At 36.7% G+C, this 15,778-nt stretch overlaps 1 protein-coding gene across 1 annotated transcript in view; it reads right to left on the minus strand.

The window, feature by feature from the left end:
* Positions 1–2,934: 2,934 nt before the first annotated feature.
* Positions 2,935–15,778, minus strand: part of Pum3 (pumilio RNA binding family member 3) — a 43,931-nt gene continuing 31,087 nt past the window's right edge. Inside the window, exons 14-18 of the mRNA XM_046459457.2 lie at positions 10,098–10,240; positions 9,258–9,480; positions 7,034–7,121; positions 6,104–6,194; positions 2,935–3,257 (exon numbers count right to left, since the gene is read on the minus strand). Coding sequence (XP_046315413.1) covers positions 3,125–3,257; positions 6,104–6,194; positions 7,034–7,121; positions 9,258–9,480; positions 10,098–10,240 — 678 coding nt within the window. The 3' untranslated portion in view covers positions 2,935–3,124. The remainder of the gene's footprint in view (positions 3,258–6,103; positions 6,195–7,033; positions 7,122–9,257; positions 9,481–10,097; positions 10,241–15,778) is intronic.

Genomic DNA, 15,778 nt, shown 5'->3' on the forward strand with positions numbered 1-15,778 from the left:
AAACAAAAAAAACCAAAGAAATAAAAAAATAGGAGTAAAGGAGGAAAACTGGAGCTTCAGACCACCATTCAAGATCCAAATACAGGAACTCCTGAAACAAAGACAAATGAAAACTGGGGAGAAAAGGTATGAAAAATCCAAGAAACAATACAAAATAATTTCCCAGGATAGAAGTGCTTGGCTTTTCTAATTAAAAATAGTTTACCAAGGGCCCAGCATGAAGAATGAAAAGCAGACATACATGACATACCACACAATCTTGAAATATAAGAAGGCTGATGATTTTTAAAATAATAGTGTAAATTTCAAGATTAGTCTATCCCTCCCCAAAAGGCCACATATGAAACTGATAACATGGTACTGCATTTCTGCACATTCTGTGTGCAGATTTGCACACACAAAAAACCCAATGCTTCAAATTATTAAAAAAAATTAATTTAAAGCTAGAATTCTATACCCAGCTAAACTAGGTATCTGGGTATGAAAGAGTAGAATACACCTTTAGACTTGGAAGGGCTTTACAATGTTACCTCACATGTATTTCTGCATTTGGAATGTGTAAGAACCTGTGACCATTCAATTAAATGTATTGAGCAAGAAAGAAAAATGCATGGCATCAAACAAACCAGAGAAAATGAAGGCAAGGAGCGGGAAGATGCTGCTAGACATATAGCCCATTCTTTAGGACATCCAGAAAGCTGGGGGCAAGGGCGGGGGACAGGTCTCCAACAGGAAGTGGAAATGTTAATTGACTGACATGTAGTATTCAGTTAGATCGCATGCTTTTAGACATAAGTTTCTAAAGATCCAATTCACAATTACCTAGGTGAAAAATGGGGGTCTATTTTCTTATATAACCAGATCTTCGTCTAGCACAGCTTCGGTTGATTTATGTAGTAGTTAAATATCAAAGTTCTAGATTATTTCTAGCTCTTGCTCTGTTTCTAGCTCTCTTTTCTCTCGGTTGCAAGATGTTGCAACAGCTCAGGCACTGGTTGCACTGAAGGGACTCTTCCTATGGGGCTAGGGTCTTAGAAACCTTTCCCGGGAACACCATCTCTTTCCCAATTAACTGGCTGAGCTCCTTCCTAAATCAATCACTGACTTAAGGAATGCAGCCCCAGGATTAGTTCACACCAGTGCTTTTCTGCACAAAACAAGGGAACAGGTGTATAGTTGGGCAAGTAATCTCACATTTATAACCCACTTGAGACACTAGTTGGGAAACATGGAACAGGATGGCTAATCCACATGGAAAGAAATAGAAACAAGGGCATCTCACTAGGCTAAAGAAGAGAGGAAAACGGCCATCCTGTAGTTGCTAATGGAGCCTATGAGGGAAGTTTAAGCGATTCTGGTTATAAAAAAAAATTAAAAATTATGTAAATGAAAACAAATGAGACAATGATTTATTCTAGGAAAAATAAAATGGCAGAAGAAATGAAAGTTCACTGCTTGATTCAATATTTAACAATTTTTGTAGATGTAATATCATAAATCTTCTGACTGATGCAGTTCTATTGGGAAGTGAGAGGGAAGGGGAGGATAAGTGGTGGTAAAGTTCTTAATCTGTATTTTTTTATCATAGGAAGCCAGAAGACAACATCTAAAACTGAAAGATTAAAAATATACACTATAAAAATACGATATTTAGAAACGGCACAGCTAATAACAACTAGAAATCATTCTGGAGAGGATAAGACAGGGATATTGAGGAGGGGGTGGAAGAGGTGGCTACTTTTTATGTTTTACAAAAGTACTTTTTAAATTATTTGTTATTTTATATTTTTACTTTCAAAGATGAAAAAAAAATAGCCCTGCCCCCAGCCTCTGAATGGGCCCTTTATATGAACATAAATCACAATGTATTAGAAAAAGGCAAGCTGTAATGTAGCATTCTCCCTATTCACCTCCTCACACACTGCCCAATTCTCCCAGCTGCCCCACCCCATACCCTGAGACTCAGAAGGTGGTAGTCAGGAAGAAATTCGTGTGAAAAGTTATAGGTATCCGCTCTTCTGTTCTTTGAGAAGGGTTTATAAACCCTGGCAGGAGAGAGGGTAATGAAGTCTAGGCAGCTTTATGTTAGGAGCACTACTGGGACCCCACAGTCTGGACAGGAAAGCTGCACTCACTTCTCCAGCAGTGTAAACTGCAGTTGACAGGCATGACTGGGTGTCCTGTTTTATCAGACTACTTGAGACAGGATCAAGGCATGTACTGAAAGCAGCATGGCTACATGAGCCCCACTGACCTACCTGCCCTTGTAAGTTTTGCTGTTCAGAGCCAACTATAGTATTAACATTCAGACATGCTATTTGCACTCAGACTTCTGCACTAGAACAAATTTGTATCTTTTTGCCTTTTACTGTATAGACTTTTGACTATTTTAGTGCCAATCCAAAGGTAGAATGTCTTATCACAAGGAGCTTATTTACTTATAAGACCCAAATCCAGAGACAGGGAAATATTCCCAGTGACCCTTACCTTAACACTGTTATCCACTGTGATCCTCTAATTCATCTAGCACATTTCCTGTAATGAGCTTAATTTACCGAAGTAGCTTTCAAAGGAAACTTAACATGGAACTCAGTCCACAGAATAATTAGAATGCCCTCATTAAAGGGTCCCCCACAGCTTCCTACACTTCAGTTCAAAACCATTAATTCCCATCTAACTGATCCCACCAAAGACACCCTTGGCTCTTCTTTTCCATATTCTGGTTTGCTTTGGCACCAATGGTCCTCTCAAGTCTCAACTGCTCCAGGAAGCCTAAGTACATGCTCATTGAAGGTGTCTTCTCCCCTGAACCAACTCATTCAACCACACTTTATACATATTTGGTCCCACCATATAACCACATAGGATTTCTAAACTTTCTAAGTACTGCCACACATTGTGATCTGCTTACTACTCAAAATGAGAGAACTGCAATTTAAAAAATAAAGACCATTTTTAGAAATAATTTTATATAAACATATTCTTATACAAAGAACAAACAAATGTACAGAGCTCCCAAATTACAAAAAGGTGGACCCTTGCCATTCTTTTCTGTGCTGAGAAGAGAACAGAGAATGGGGAAAAAATGATTCCATTGTTGTTTTTTTTTTTTAACTCTTTCCACCTACGTAGTCAGTTTCTCAAGTAGAGTTTCTATTCCTTTGCTTTTACTTTTGTTTTTTTCCAACGTGGGAATCAGGCTTTTCAGCCCGGCTTTGACTTTGTTTGCAACTTCTTGGTCAGAACTCTGCAGAAGACTGAAGACAGAAGAAAAAATTAACAATAGTTACATTTCACCCCTAGATAATTTGCAATACTACCAGTACCCACAGTATAAAATATTTCACTAATGTTGAGTTGAATCTTCTAACTATATACACTCTAAATTTTTTTTTGTTCACCAGATGAATAGGGCCAGTAGTCTATATATTCTAAAACCATATAAGAATGTTTTATAATCTTGCAGGTAGAGTCAAAGACTTAAATGACTCTGATTATCACAGGATTTAATTATATCCTGCCTTAAATTATTCTCACGCCTTCTATCTTTTCTTTCCTATCTATATTATAAGCTCAAGAGCAGAGTCCCTGTGTTTTCTTTCCTTTTTTTAATTTTATGGCCAAGAAAAGATGAGTAGATTAATTAACCCAATTGAATGGGTATACAGGAAGCCTAAGTGGGGTCATGAAAGGTAAGAGACAGTGAGCCTTCTCACTGAGCTCTAGAACATGCAGTTAAGGAGAAAGAGTTTCAATGCCTGAGGGTGAAATGTTATAACTACACAACCAAAAGCATGATATTTAAATTCTCTAGGATTCAGTTTCCTGATCTGTGGAATGGGATTAACAAAAGAACCCATCCTTTTCAGTTGGTTGTTTCTTTATGGTGTGGAAATAGAACCCAGGGTCTTGCACATGCTCAGTACACACTCTACAGGGTTCTATTTTGAGTCTCAAATTACCTTGGCACTTAGCAAACAATAAATGTTATCCACTCAATAAAATAATCTGAAACCTTGTTTAAGTGCTCTGCCACCAAAGTGAATAGAGCTTGGAGACTAGTAGCAGTAGGCCCATTCTTTTTACTGGGGCCAAGTTATAGGCACCTCACCACAGAACACATGCCCAAGTTTTCTGTTCTTCCCCTGCTTCTTCAGGACCACATGTAAATGCTAGCCTCTGAAACATAGTCTAGAAAGAAATTACTTGGTATTTTCAAAAGTCCCAGAACCCAATAACTTTCATCATGTCAGCAAAGAGGAGGGCCAGTTAATAGCATTAAGCAGCATTCCACTGCTGGTGGGAGACAAGCAATCTACTTGCCATCTGAAAAATTGAAAATGATGAAAAGTGAAGTACCCTTTTAATGGATTTGTGACTCATTTGGTGTTTTAATTTTATACATATTGGCTAAATAGTTACATAATGTACACCACTAATACAAGATAACATTTAACACAGTAAACATAATGACAGGCATTTTATATGCATGGTTTTCATAACAGCTTTAGAATTATTAGTAATCTCATTTTCAATTAAGAAAAACCAAAAAAGTTCAATATTTTCCCCAAGGCTACCTATAATCTGGGTCTGGAGGCCAGGCAGCCTATCTAGAGCCAAAGCTCTTACATGATGGGAAGCTCAGCTTCTCTGAGTTATTGTTCTGCTAATATACAAGGCTGATTCTCTCTTTCCACTCAAAATAAGTCTTTTTCATTTGCTATAAAAAGGTACAGCACCAAAAAGACAAACATCAATAAACAACTACAACAACGAAACACATCAAGATTTCCAAATCACAAGTTTTAAGTAAAATATAAATAAGCAGGAGATTTTATCAAATAAATAAAATACTGCAATATTCAAAAATAATAATTGTATTAATTAAGTTACATATAGTTCGACTTCAGTTTAGAACCTCAAGTCTTTCATGTCTTCCTGTACTAGTTCCAAATAGTACCCCATGATAAACCTGTAGTATTCTTATATTTGAAATCTACTCAAGAGGAGCTCTAATAAGTACCTTTATAAATTAATTTCATAGTATCAATGAAATTTTTATTTAATTGAGAGTAATAAAAGAACGTGTCAGTAGGTGTTAACTTTCCAAATGTCTGGTAAAGAAATTAATAACAAAAAGTTCGTGTTTCAGGTAGTGAATTTTGACCGTTCAACATCAACTAGAAAATTAACTAACATTAATGAGAAATGAACAAAATGATCTACATGAAACACTCATGTACTTAGGCGTACTAATCAACCAGAAAAAAAAAAGGGAGGTTTTTATGAATGTGTGTGTTGAGAGTATATGTGCACAAGATCAAATTATATACTGAAGAAACATTTAACCTAACATCTATAAAAAATATTGTTAAACTGCAAAGCGAGTACAAATGAATTATGGTAGGAGATTCAATCTAGGATTAGTATCTGTTTTCCAAAACCATGGCAGCACAGCAGGGGAAAAATCAACAGTGACTGCCTCAAAGTAACACACAAATCTTATAAAACAAATGCTTTAAACAGAGGGTTTCATATGGGCACAAAAAGCCTGGAAAAACAATGACCTGTAAATTATAAACTAAGCAAAATCCAGGGAATAATACACAAGATTCATGCATCATCATTTTTCTCTCATTTTAAATTAGAAAAAAATTAGCATGCAGATTTTAGAAACAAATGCTTTCCTAATCCATTTAGAATCACTAAAAACAAAGAAAATTACATGTAAAGTTAGGCATGACTTAAAAAACAACAGGTTTGTCACTGCTTCCTAAGGGACACAAATTACTTACAAAGTTTATATATATACATATAAATAAATAAATTATGTTTTGGTCAAAACCATCATATGATGCCTTGTGAGTGTCATCATTTTATGATCTCTGATATCCAAAAGATGGCAGTAAAAGAAATCCTAAGGACAACTGAAAAAGCAACATTTGCTTTCTAATATTTGATCTACTTGTCTAGACTATGGACTAATTAGTAAAGACTAATGCCAGATTACTAGGAACAAGTATTAGAGCTGTGAGGTAAAGGGGAAGGAAGTGTACCTTTGTATGACTGGGTCCTGAGCACAGAAGAAACACGATATACCTACCTGGAAAGAATAATGGCACCTCGATTTATACTAGCCCAGGACTTCAGGTTCTTCATACCAACATGTTCTACCAGTGTTTTTGCAAAACATCCTATAAAGATATACTGAAACTTAGTGAACTTCACTTTTTTTAAGATTATAAATTTTCATATTGGAAAAAAAAAAAGCAGTGAAAGATAGCTTCAAATTCCTATTCTTATAGGGGGAGTGAGAAGTGGCAGCTCTACTGCTATACTAGTCGCCTCATAGCTAGAGAAATGTAATTTTCGTCTTAATTCACGACACCACCTTTTTCAGACAGTTCATAGCCAAAACTATTCATCTGGTAGGGAAAAAGTGGCTTAAATACCACATGGAATGTGAATACAGTAAAAAAGGTCAGGTTAAAGACAGGACTAAGAGGGGAATAGTATACAACATTTCAAATACAAGATGCTATTCTCTTTATAGATGAGTTTCTACAAAGCAGCTCTAAAGCTTATTTAAAAAGTGCCAAGGACTGGCTTGCCCTTTGGTCACACACATTCAATGCCAAATAAACAGGCAGCTGTCCAAAATTCTTTGATGAGGATAATATTCTTCAGCTTATTCTTTTCTCAAAACTAGAGATTAAAAACTAGGCCTTTTCATTGGGGGTAATGCTATACTATCTGCCAGGAACAGAATGGCATTCAGGGCAATGACCAAGTCTGGTTAAAAATCTAAAGTAGTAGAGGAGGGAAGAGAGAAAGCATGAGGGAGGGTGGGAATGAGGAAAAAAAAAAAAAAAAACTACAGGATTCTCGGACACAAGTTTTTATTCACAGACATCATTTCTAAACACTTGACAAACTTCATATGAACTTACTGGGCCAGTGTAAAGTTCAGGGATGTGAGGAATTATAGAAATTCCACATAAGATGCAAGAAAAGGACAAGTTGCATGGCTTACCTTCTTTTCCATTTTCTTTCATCTTTTTATCTTGTTCTATTAACCATTTCAGAACTAGATGTCCTGCAGGATGTTCTGCAACATGAAGCTACAGGGGATCAAGAAGAGGCTAATTCAAACATCTGTTTTCACCCACACCTTGGCCCAAGATTCAACCTATACAACCACATGTAGGTAAGGATAAAGTCAAGTTTCAAGTTCCACAAGGCTTAAGAAGTCTTTATCTAGGATATTCTTATAGCTAGAGGCACCAGAGATAGGCTGAAATGAACTTAGTTATGCAAGAATGCAGCCCCTGCAGAGCAGGACACATTTGGCTTCCTGAATTCAAGTCCAAACCACACCACCCACTACTACACTCATCTAAATTCATCTTCATCACCTTTCCAGTGGCAATTCGTAGTTCTGAGGTGAGAATAAACCTCTGAAACAGAATACCACAGCAGAAACACTGAAACCTAATTTTGAATGATGAATGGTGTTTAAATACATGTGACTACAATCATCTGAGCAGGTCAAGAAAAACTGTTTTAGCTCAACATGACTCCTTTTAAAGGGCCACACCAATCATTTCCATCTGGGGGCTCTGCGTATGAAGTATGGGAAACAATGGCACAATCTCCTTACAGAGAAACTTCCGCTACACACTGCTCATTCCCACTTGGTAATATGAACTGCTTCAGGAGGGCAGAGGCCAGGGCTGCACTTCTCCTTCCCAATTCTATGCATCAGAAGTATGACATACACTAAATACATGGCATCGTTTTCATTCAGAACCAAATACATATTGGTACAAAACATTTCCAAATGCCAGGCTTTGGTCTAGATGATTAGAGGGAATTAAAGCTGAATACAATATAACTGCTGCTATGGAAAAGGATCTCAACTGTTCACTCAACAGCACCTCCCTTGTCAGCTTTCTTTCCTGCTAACACCTCACCCAGCCACCCACCTTCTTTAAAGCTCCCTTTTTACTTTCAGGGGATACCTCCTGACTGGTCTGAAGCAGTTCTGTTCATCCAAACTGTTTCTGCCAGAGATTGGCCCACAAATGAATGTGATCTAGTTCTAGCCAATAAAATGTCAAGAAAGACTAGGAACTTGCCAGACCCAAGAGGAAGACTCATTGCTCTTGCTCTTTCCTTCCTGCTTGGGACCCTGATGTGTGGACTTGGGCTAAGATTGTGAATGCTAGCAAATGCAATGCAAGAATAGCTGCAAAGATGTTAGAGTGAGTCAGGAAGGTGGAATCTGGCATTGTGAGGCACTACTTTTATTACGGTAATTAACTATCTAACTGCTACCAAGAGGCAACTTATCATTTAAGCCAAAACACTCCTTTCTAGAGCAACTACCCGTAGTACTAGTTAAAAGTCCTTGGACACAGACTAAAATTCAGATGTTACATTTAGTTCCCATCACATCCTGAACATAATTCAATATGAGAATTGACTTTTACTACTTTAACACCTTGCTTATATGTCTCACCAATGGACACCAGGCTCTAAGGACAAAGACCCTGTCATTTCATCTTTGAATACCTTTTAAAGCATTTATTCAAAGCAAAAAACTTAAGTAATCTATTTTTTTTTTAATCTTAAAACTGTAATACTAGGGATAATAATGGAAGGCCACCGTGAGGATTGAGATCAAGGATTTGTAACTCTAGGCGACAGCAGAGGCCACTGCCTCACAAAACAGTAGGTTTACCATAAATATGTTAGCAGCTTTGGGAGCTTATAAACCAGCCCAACACATAGGCCCAGTATGTCCCGGCCTCTGCCTTCTTCTTCCTCTGCTTGACAATTTCCATTACCTACCCCACCTTCCTGTTTTCAAACTGCTGCACTTGTGCTCCCTCAGCCTGGAATCTTCTTTCTACAAATTCTTGATGAGCTTCAGGTTTCAGCTTAGCTTTCCCTACCTTCAGAAAACCTTCTTGGAGTAGGTGGCTCTTACAAAATTCCCTAAAACCTGTAGTTGTCCTTCACAGTTTTCACTTAGAATACTAAGATTTTGTTTTTATTCTGCAGCTAACATGAATCATTATACATTTCTAAGAAATACAAGTACTGTAAAGGCATGTCGTTTTGAATTCCCAATTTTCAAATGTACTGTCAGTGTGAGGAGGATTAATTGTTGTTAAAACTCTTTGTAGTGATGAACTGACTTGAGTTTTTACAGCCCCCGCAACTTTCATGCCTCTCTTACAATAGCACATTACCTCTCCGTCCTTGCCACCAGGATGTAGTTCTGTTGCCGCCAAGCTGGCGATGGCATTCATGGCAGGCTGAACATCTCCAGTGGCAGATCCCAGAATATCGGACACCAACACACATGCAGACTTATCTAGCACCACCTCTTGGGTGTGTCCTTGCAGGTAGCTTAACAAAGCTGGAGAAATGGATTCTAAGAGCTCGCGACGGCGGATCTCTGTGTCTTTCTTACTATAGGAATATGTTGAATGAAGTATTATGGTAAGAAAATTAGCAAAGGAAATAGTAATCTTATTATCACAAAATCCTTAGGCAATTATCATAGTCTGTGTCACAATCTATTGTAACTGTTGACAATTCTACTGAGCATATACACAACAGGTGATTTGAGGCTGGAAGCTTAGTTTATGCAATACAACAACAACAAAACACTCAAACAAAAGCCCAAACTCCCAGACAACAATGGATTATTCCATAAGCTAACACATGCTTAAGACTACTGTATGGACTCTACTCCTTTCCTTGGGTACTCAAAACCAGAGTAACAGTAGTTCTGAAAATAAAGAAAACAAGAAACAAACCATGCACCCGAATACCCACTATGTGCCAGGGCTCAGAGGTGTTCTTTTGGCATGACACTTTTATTTCCTTGTCAAGTTAAGAACTTTAAGAATCTGTTAAAATTACAGGATTAAAACAAAATTCACCTTTTGGGTTTTTTTTAAGAGATAGAGTAAGAGATAGGGTATGGATGTGTGACTATATATTTCTGGAAGCATAGACTACTCTGATTTCATGAACAGTCAAAGAAAGGAAAGAAGGACTCAAAGCATTCTACTAATTTTTACCTGTGTGCATTACCATCTCCTTTTTGCAGAACTTCAATGATTTCTGGTACTGTATGTGCAGGATCTCTTGGACTCAGTAAATACAAAAGGACCTTCCTTCCATATTTGTCATTTACTATGTTTTGCAAGGAACTGATAATTTCCTATAAAATTATAAATTAAAAAAAACCTTTATGTATATCTATAAATTAAGGTTGAGATTTGAATGGTAATGAAGAATAGACATATGACTATTTTCCCATGTATTTAATGGAAAATGTGGAGTGAGTTCTGAACTGTCACATTAAAACACAAAGAGATTCACATTTGGAGCACAGAGTCAATTCTCTACTGTGAGTAGTATCACTAAACAATCCATTTATATTAACTGACCAAGACCAAGGACTTAAAAACATATTTAAAGTAGTTATCTTCATTCATTATGACCAGTATTTCTTAGGCCTATTCCTAGGGACAGTTCTTGTTTGAGTCACTGAGTAGATGGTTAATTTGTAGCTACACTTAACCATAGCCTCAATGAAGAACATCCTTCTCAGAACTTCTCTGCTGAGACTATATGAGGGAGATACAAAAACTGTAAAACAGAAAAAAAAAAGGATAAAAGCCTTTAAAGTTAGGTTGCTCATTCACGGTGAATGAAGGCTATTTAATTATTATAGTGAAAAACAAGAACAGAGTGGGAAGGGAAAGTAAATCCAGAAAGACTCCACTGAGTAGTTACAAATTACCCTGTACAGTATTTTCAGTCAATATACACAGGCACAGGAACTTCCTTTTCTAGTGGCTGCAATCGAAGTGACAAAAGCAATGTTGCCCCATCTCAACTGAGGGCCTACGCAAATCTGCTGATGTTTTCAAAGACAGAAAGTCACTGTTTAAAAATTCCTTTATTCTTGATAGAGAAAACACAAAGAGAGAACATCTGCTTTCCCCCACCCTTAACATTCTTGTAATAAACTTTATATGCAAATGCACGTTTCTCAGTACCAAAGATTCTTAGAAGTGGCTGAGGCCAAAGGAAGAATTCAGTTCCATTGGCCATGTTTACAGATGAGGCACTCAGAAGGGAGAAATATGACTTGCCAGAGGCCATGTAGAATCATTACTAGGGCCCTAATCAGTCCTAGTACCCTGACTCTAAATCTAGTCTCCTTCAAAGAAATCGTATAATCTTTTTTGAAGAGGACTTATTTATAAAATCATATTCAGGTCTGCTCTTTTCCAGTATGTCTGTTTATTATGATAAAATTACTAATTTTAGTGCAAGAAGGAAACTAAATCAAGTGAGTTATGAACCATGAGGCCACAATACAGAAAAAGTCAAGATTCCATGGTTGATGATGAAACTCCAGATTTCCATGTACTGCGTTCCTTTTTTAAAAAATCCCAAACTTCCCTCATATTTTTGCATAAAAGTATGTTTCTGATAATTAGTAATAGTAGCTAACACTTGTTAAGTGCCACTAGGAGCCAGACACTGTTGAAAGCTGTACATCTATCACGTTAAATGACATTCACACCACAGTGCCTGTTTAACATGACTCCAATCCTCACTTAGCTCTCCTAACTACTTCTCAAGAAGTTTAAGTCACATCATAATGATTCCTACATAAAACATACAAGTTTTCAGAATAGATTCAATAAATCTAACCACCTCAAAATGGATATATAATTTCAATCACCCTGAGAAAATGAACTTAAAATTTCCATAATGCAAGGGAAGATGAACCAAAAAAATTTCCAAACTTATTGTAGAATAGGGAGCTTTTTTATATGCGTTTTTGATGATGGCATTCGATGCCCCATGTGGGCGGGTAGGGGGGACCTCTAGTATATCCTCAGGTATCTGTTTTAAACTTCCATCAACTCGGACAAGGAGACTCGTCTTTTAAAAATCTGCTCTTTAATCTGTTAATTCATTTCAAGATAGGGGTTAAGAATGATACAATGGTTGGGTCAATTTCCACAGTCTTAACAAAAACAACAACCCTTTGCTGTCCTTTAAAAATAACAGAAACTTCTAGAGTTAATACCTTTAAAACTTGGGTGACATAAGTGTCAAAACAAAGCATGGGGATATACAATAAACAACTATAATGGTTACTATTGGACTGACCTAATATATGTGGCTTGGGCAGAAATAGTTTTGGAACACAGAAGCTAGACTTCAAGAAACGTATAAAATCCACGCAAAAATATATTCAAGGACTAGACTCTGAATTCACTGATCTTTATTGCCTGTTGGTTCGTAATTAAGAAATTTAGAATTTAAACTCATGTTTAATTAAAATCTTGAAAATATGTAATATTTATAACAAAATTTTGTGAAACTCAAAACATTTACTTAAATATGTAGTATTTAATTCTCCATTTTGCCTTCATGATACTTTTTCCTACCTCTGAAATTATACATATTTGAAAAATACAAAGAAAACAGTATGTGAGTGTTGCAAATCAGAGATTTCTAGATCATTGCCTGGAGAATACCCTTAACACAGATAAACAGGTAAGAGATGGCTACAGCATAGCTGATTGTGTGCTTAATTTGATCTCCGGAGTCTTCAAGTCAAGTTGGAAGCCTCTGGCAAATCCTTTGACCTCCCTGCCCATTAATTCCCTTATCTGTAAAGGAAATGATCCACCTCCCTGACCCATGGGCTATTACCATGAGCAAAACAGAAAACCCACCATTCAAGCTGCTATAAAAGAATTATTTTCATATTTAAAACACACCACTGAATATACAGCATCCCCAACTATGGAGATTAAATAAAGCTAGTGGAGTCAAAGGTTTTCACTCTCAAAGAGAAATGACAACTATGACAGTTTGATTTTCACTTTGGCTTAGCTTATGCTTTATAAGAGTTAACTTAAGAGAAAATACAACAAGGACCATTTTTTGTAACTTATTTTTCTTATGCTTCAAAAAATAAAGAGCACGGGAAAGAACAAAAGACCTCCCTCCTGTTTCTTGAAGTTCTAGTTTCTCGTATTCCAAAACTATTTCTACCCAAAGACACCTTTGGCCAGTCTGAACTCCAAGTCTTAGGCCCCTGCCAGACTTCTTGGCACTCTTGTTTTGCCTATTCTCTTTTAAAGAGAAAGGGTAAAGGTCAAAATCAAAGATGCACACAGGAAGGAGAGTTAGAGCATACACATATTTTCTGTTAAGGACAGAAATGCAAAAAGACATAAATTACTGAGAAGCTGGTATATGTTTCTGTGTGGAGACAAATAGAAATGCAAGCTACATTATCCATAAGAAGCTAAAATCTAGCAGAAGCAAAAAAAAAGTTAATAGAATTCAAAATAAACTTAAATAATGAATACCAGCTGAAGTGTTGAGAAGGTTGTATTACCAGGCAGTCTAAGTGTTTTGTTACCAAAAAAATCGTGTTTTTATATCAAAGTTCATGGTTTGGCTACCCTCAAAACAACGACGACAAAAAACAACCAAAAAAACAGCAGGTCCTGTGTGATTGGGCATAGGGTTTCAGTCAGTTCTGAAACACAAAAAAGTCACGGAGACTGGTTGTACGACCATGCGAGTATATTCTATACTACTTGACTGTATCCTTAAAATGCTTAGATGGCACATTTGTGTTATGTGTATTTTATCTTAATTACAAAGAAAACAAAAACAAAATTGGGAAGGTCTATCACCTTAGAGCTCTCATTATCAGAGGCTTAGGTGAGTGGTTGCCATCACTTTGGACAGGGCAGGTGATCTCCTCATCGCTCAGTCCTCTACCTTCTTTCTCATACTTGGTCTGCCTTATTCATTTACCAGTTTAGTCAATGGACATTTTTCCTGTTGTGAGCCCTGTGTCAGATCACAATTAACTACTAAGTGAATAGGTAGAAAAACCAAAGAAAATAGTAGTTGACAGGATGGGCAGACCAGATCTGGCTGTGAGATCAAAGACTGATATCTAATCTTAACAGAAAACAAGGATTGATTATCAGACTATGATTTTGATGTGACATTTCAGTAAATCCAGACACTCTAACTAGAATGCTTAGCAACACTAAGCTTTGTTGGCTATTTTTAACAACACTGTACAATACAATATATAGTGATTTTTTTTAGTGGCTGGGTGGAAAATACTAAAACACTCTATCTGTAGTAAATTTGTCAACTCAGCAATTCTGGTAAGTAAATGCCTTCACAGACTTTTAACGTATGCAAGAAAATAGACATGATTATTAATGGAATTATCTGCACTAGCAAAAATAAATAAGAATTTAAAAATAGTTTATTAAAAAGAAAAAACTAAACATCTATCACCAGAAAAAGAAAATTACCCATATATCCATGATTGATAGAATACTACCTGGCATTGAAAAATAAATGACCAAGGACAAAGGTGGGCAAATTCAGGTCTTGTTCAAATCCACCTTGCAGCCTATTTCTGTATATCCTGCAAAGACTAGATTTTGCACCTTAAAGGATTGTTAAAAAGGAAAACCAAATCAAACAAGAAAATGAGACAGACACCATATAAGACCCATAAAGCCTAAAATAATCGCTATCTGGCCATTTACAAAAAAAGCTTGATGAAACTCACAATAGTTAAGTTACAGCCATTAAACAGCAACTGGCTAGTGTACTTATTTCCTTTTCACAGAATATTGTTGTAACACCAGGTGTGTCATACCAATGACTTCAGGGTAAGTGGATCAAGTTTTAATAAATATGTATGTTTCAGAAGGCAAAGCAGGTAAGAGTCAGTTTGTATCCATTTTGAAAAGTGGAAGGCTATCTGACCAGGCCGTGATTTCAACCTGACATTTCTGAAGTCTGAGTACTTTGAATAGAGTGCCTAACAACACTTGGCTTTCTTGGTTATTTTTAAAAAGCACTGCCTTCTGCAACAAGTTTTGTGATGATTGGTGGGGTGGGGAAATGCAAGAGCAATTAGCATTCCAGTTTTATCACCAGCTACACAGTTTAATGATACACAGAGCCTGTTGAGCTTTTGTCAGTTAGAAGCAAGAGTCAGCAGTCGAGCCATGCAGGGAAAGCTGCCCTGAGAGGGACAGTCATCAAGAATGTGGATTAAATAGTTGTGGGAATTGGACTGATAAGCACAAGGAATTGAAACTGTTTTAATAGCAACTTTGAGATTAATCTTTGGAAAAAAAAATTAAAGAGGTGATTCTGGGAAATTCTGAAGGAAGTCTGGTTTCTCCTGAAATCCATTTGGAACAGATATGCAAATTTTAGTTGTGGTAAAAATATTAAACAAAAGCAAACTTTCAATAGCCCAGCCTGTTTCCATTTTTGTGAAACAACTTTATTCATTAGCCAATTCTATGGCCTCACATTTCTGTCACAGGAATGAAAAACAATCATTATTGATTGGAGTCAAAAGGGTAATAAAGCCACAAGGAACATGTCAAAATACTCAGTCTGTGACATGAAAGTCTTGCCAATTTGTTTCTTCCCACAATCCTATCTCAAAGAAAGTCATCACCATCTTAAAATAGTCAAGACAAAGTTGGAAAATGACAGCAAGGGCATGAGAAATTCACACCGGGACTTAGAGCTGGCATTTAAGAAAAAAAAAAAAATCTCTTTCCTTTCCAGTGGCTGATACACTTTTTCTATTGTACCCAGTTCTACTGGTGCAAATGGGCTACTAAGAGAGGACACAGCACCACCACCTGACAACAGGTAA

Source organism: Marmota monax, unplaced genomic scaffold (assembly GCF_021218885.2).
Source record: "Marmota monax isolate L192 unplaced genomic scaffold, Marmota_monax_Labrador192_F-V1.1 WCK01_AAM20220418_F8-fsc00059, whole genome shotgun sequence".
NCBI classification, from domain to species: domain Eukaryota; kingdom Metazoa; phylum Chordata; class Mammalia; order Rodentia; family Sciuridae; genus Marmota; species Marmota monax.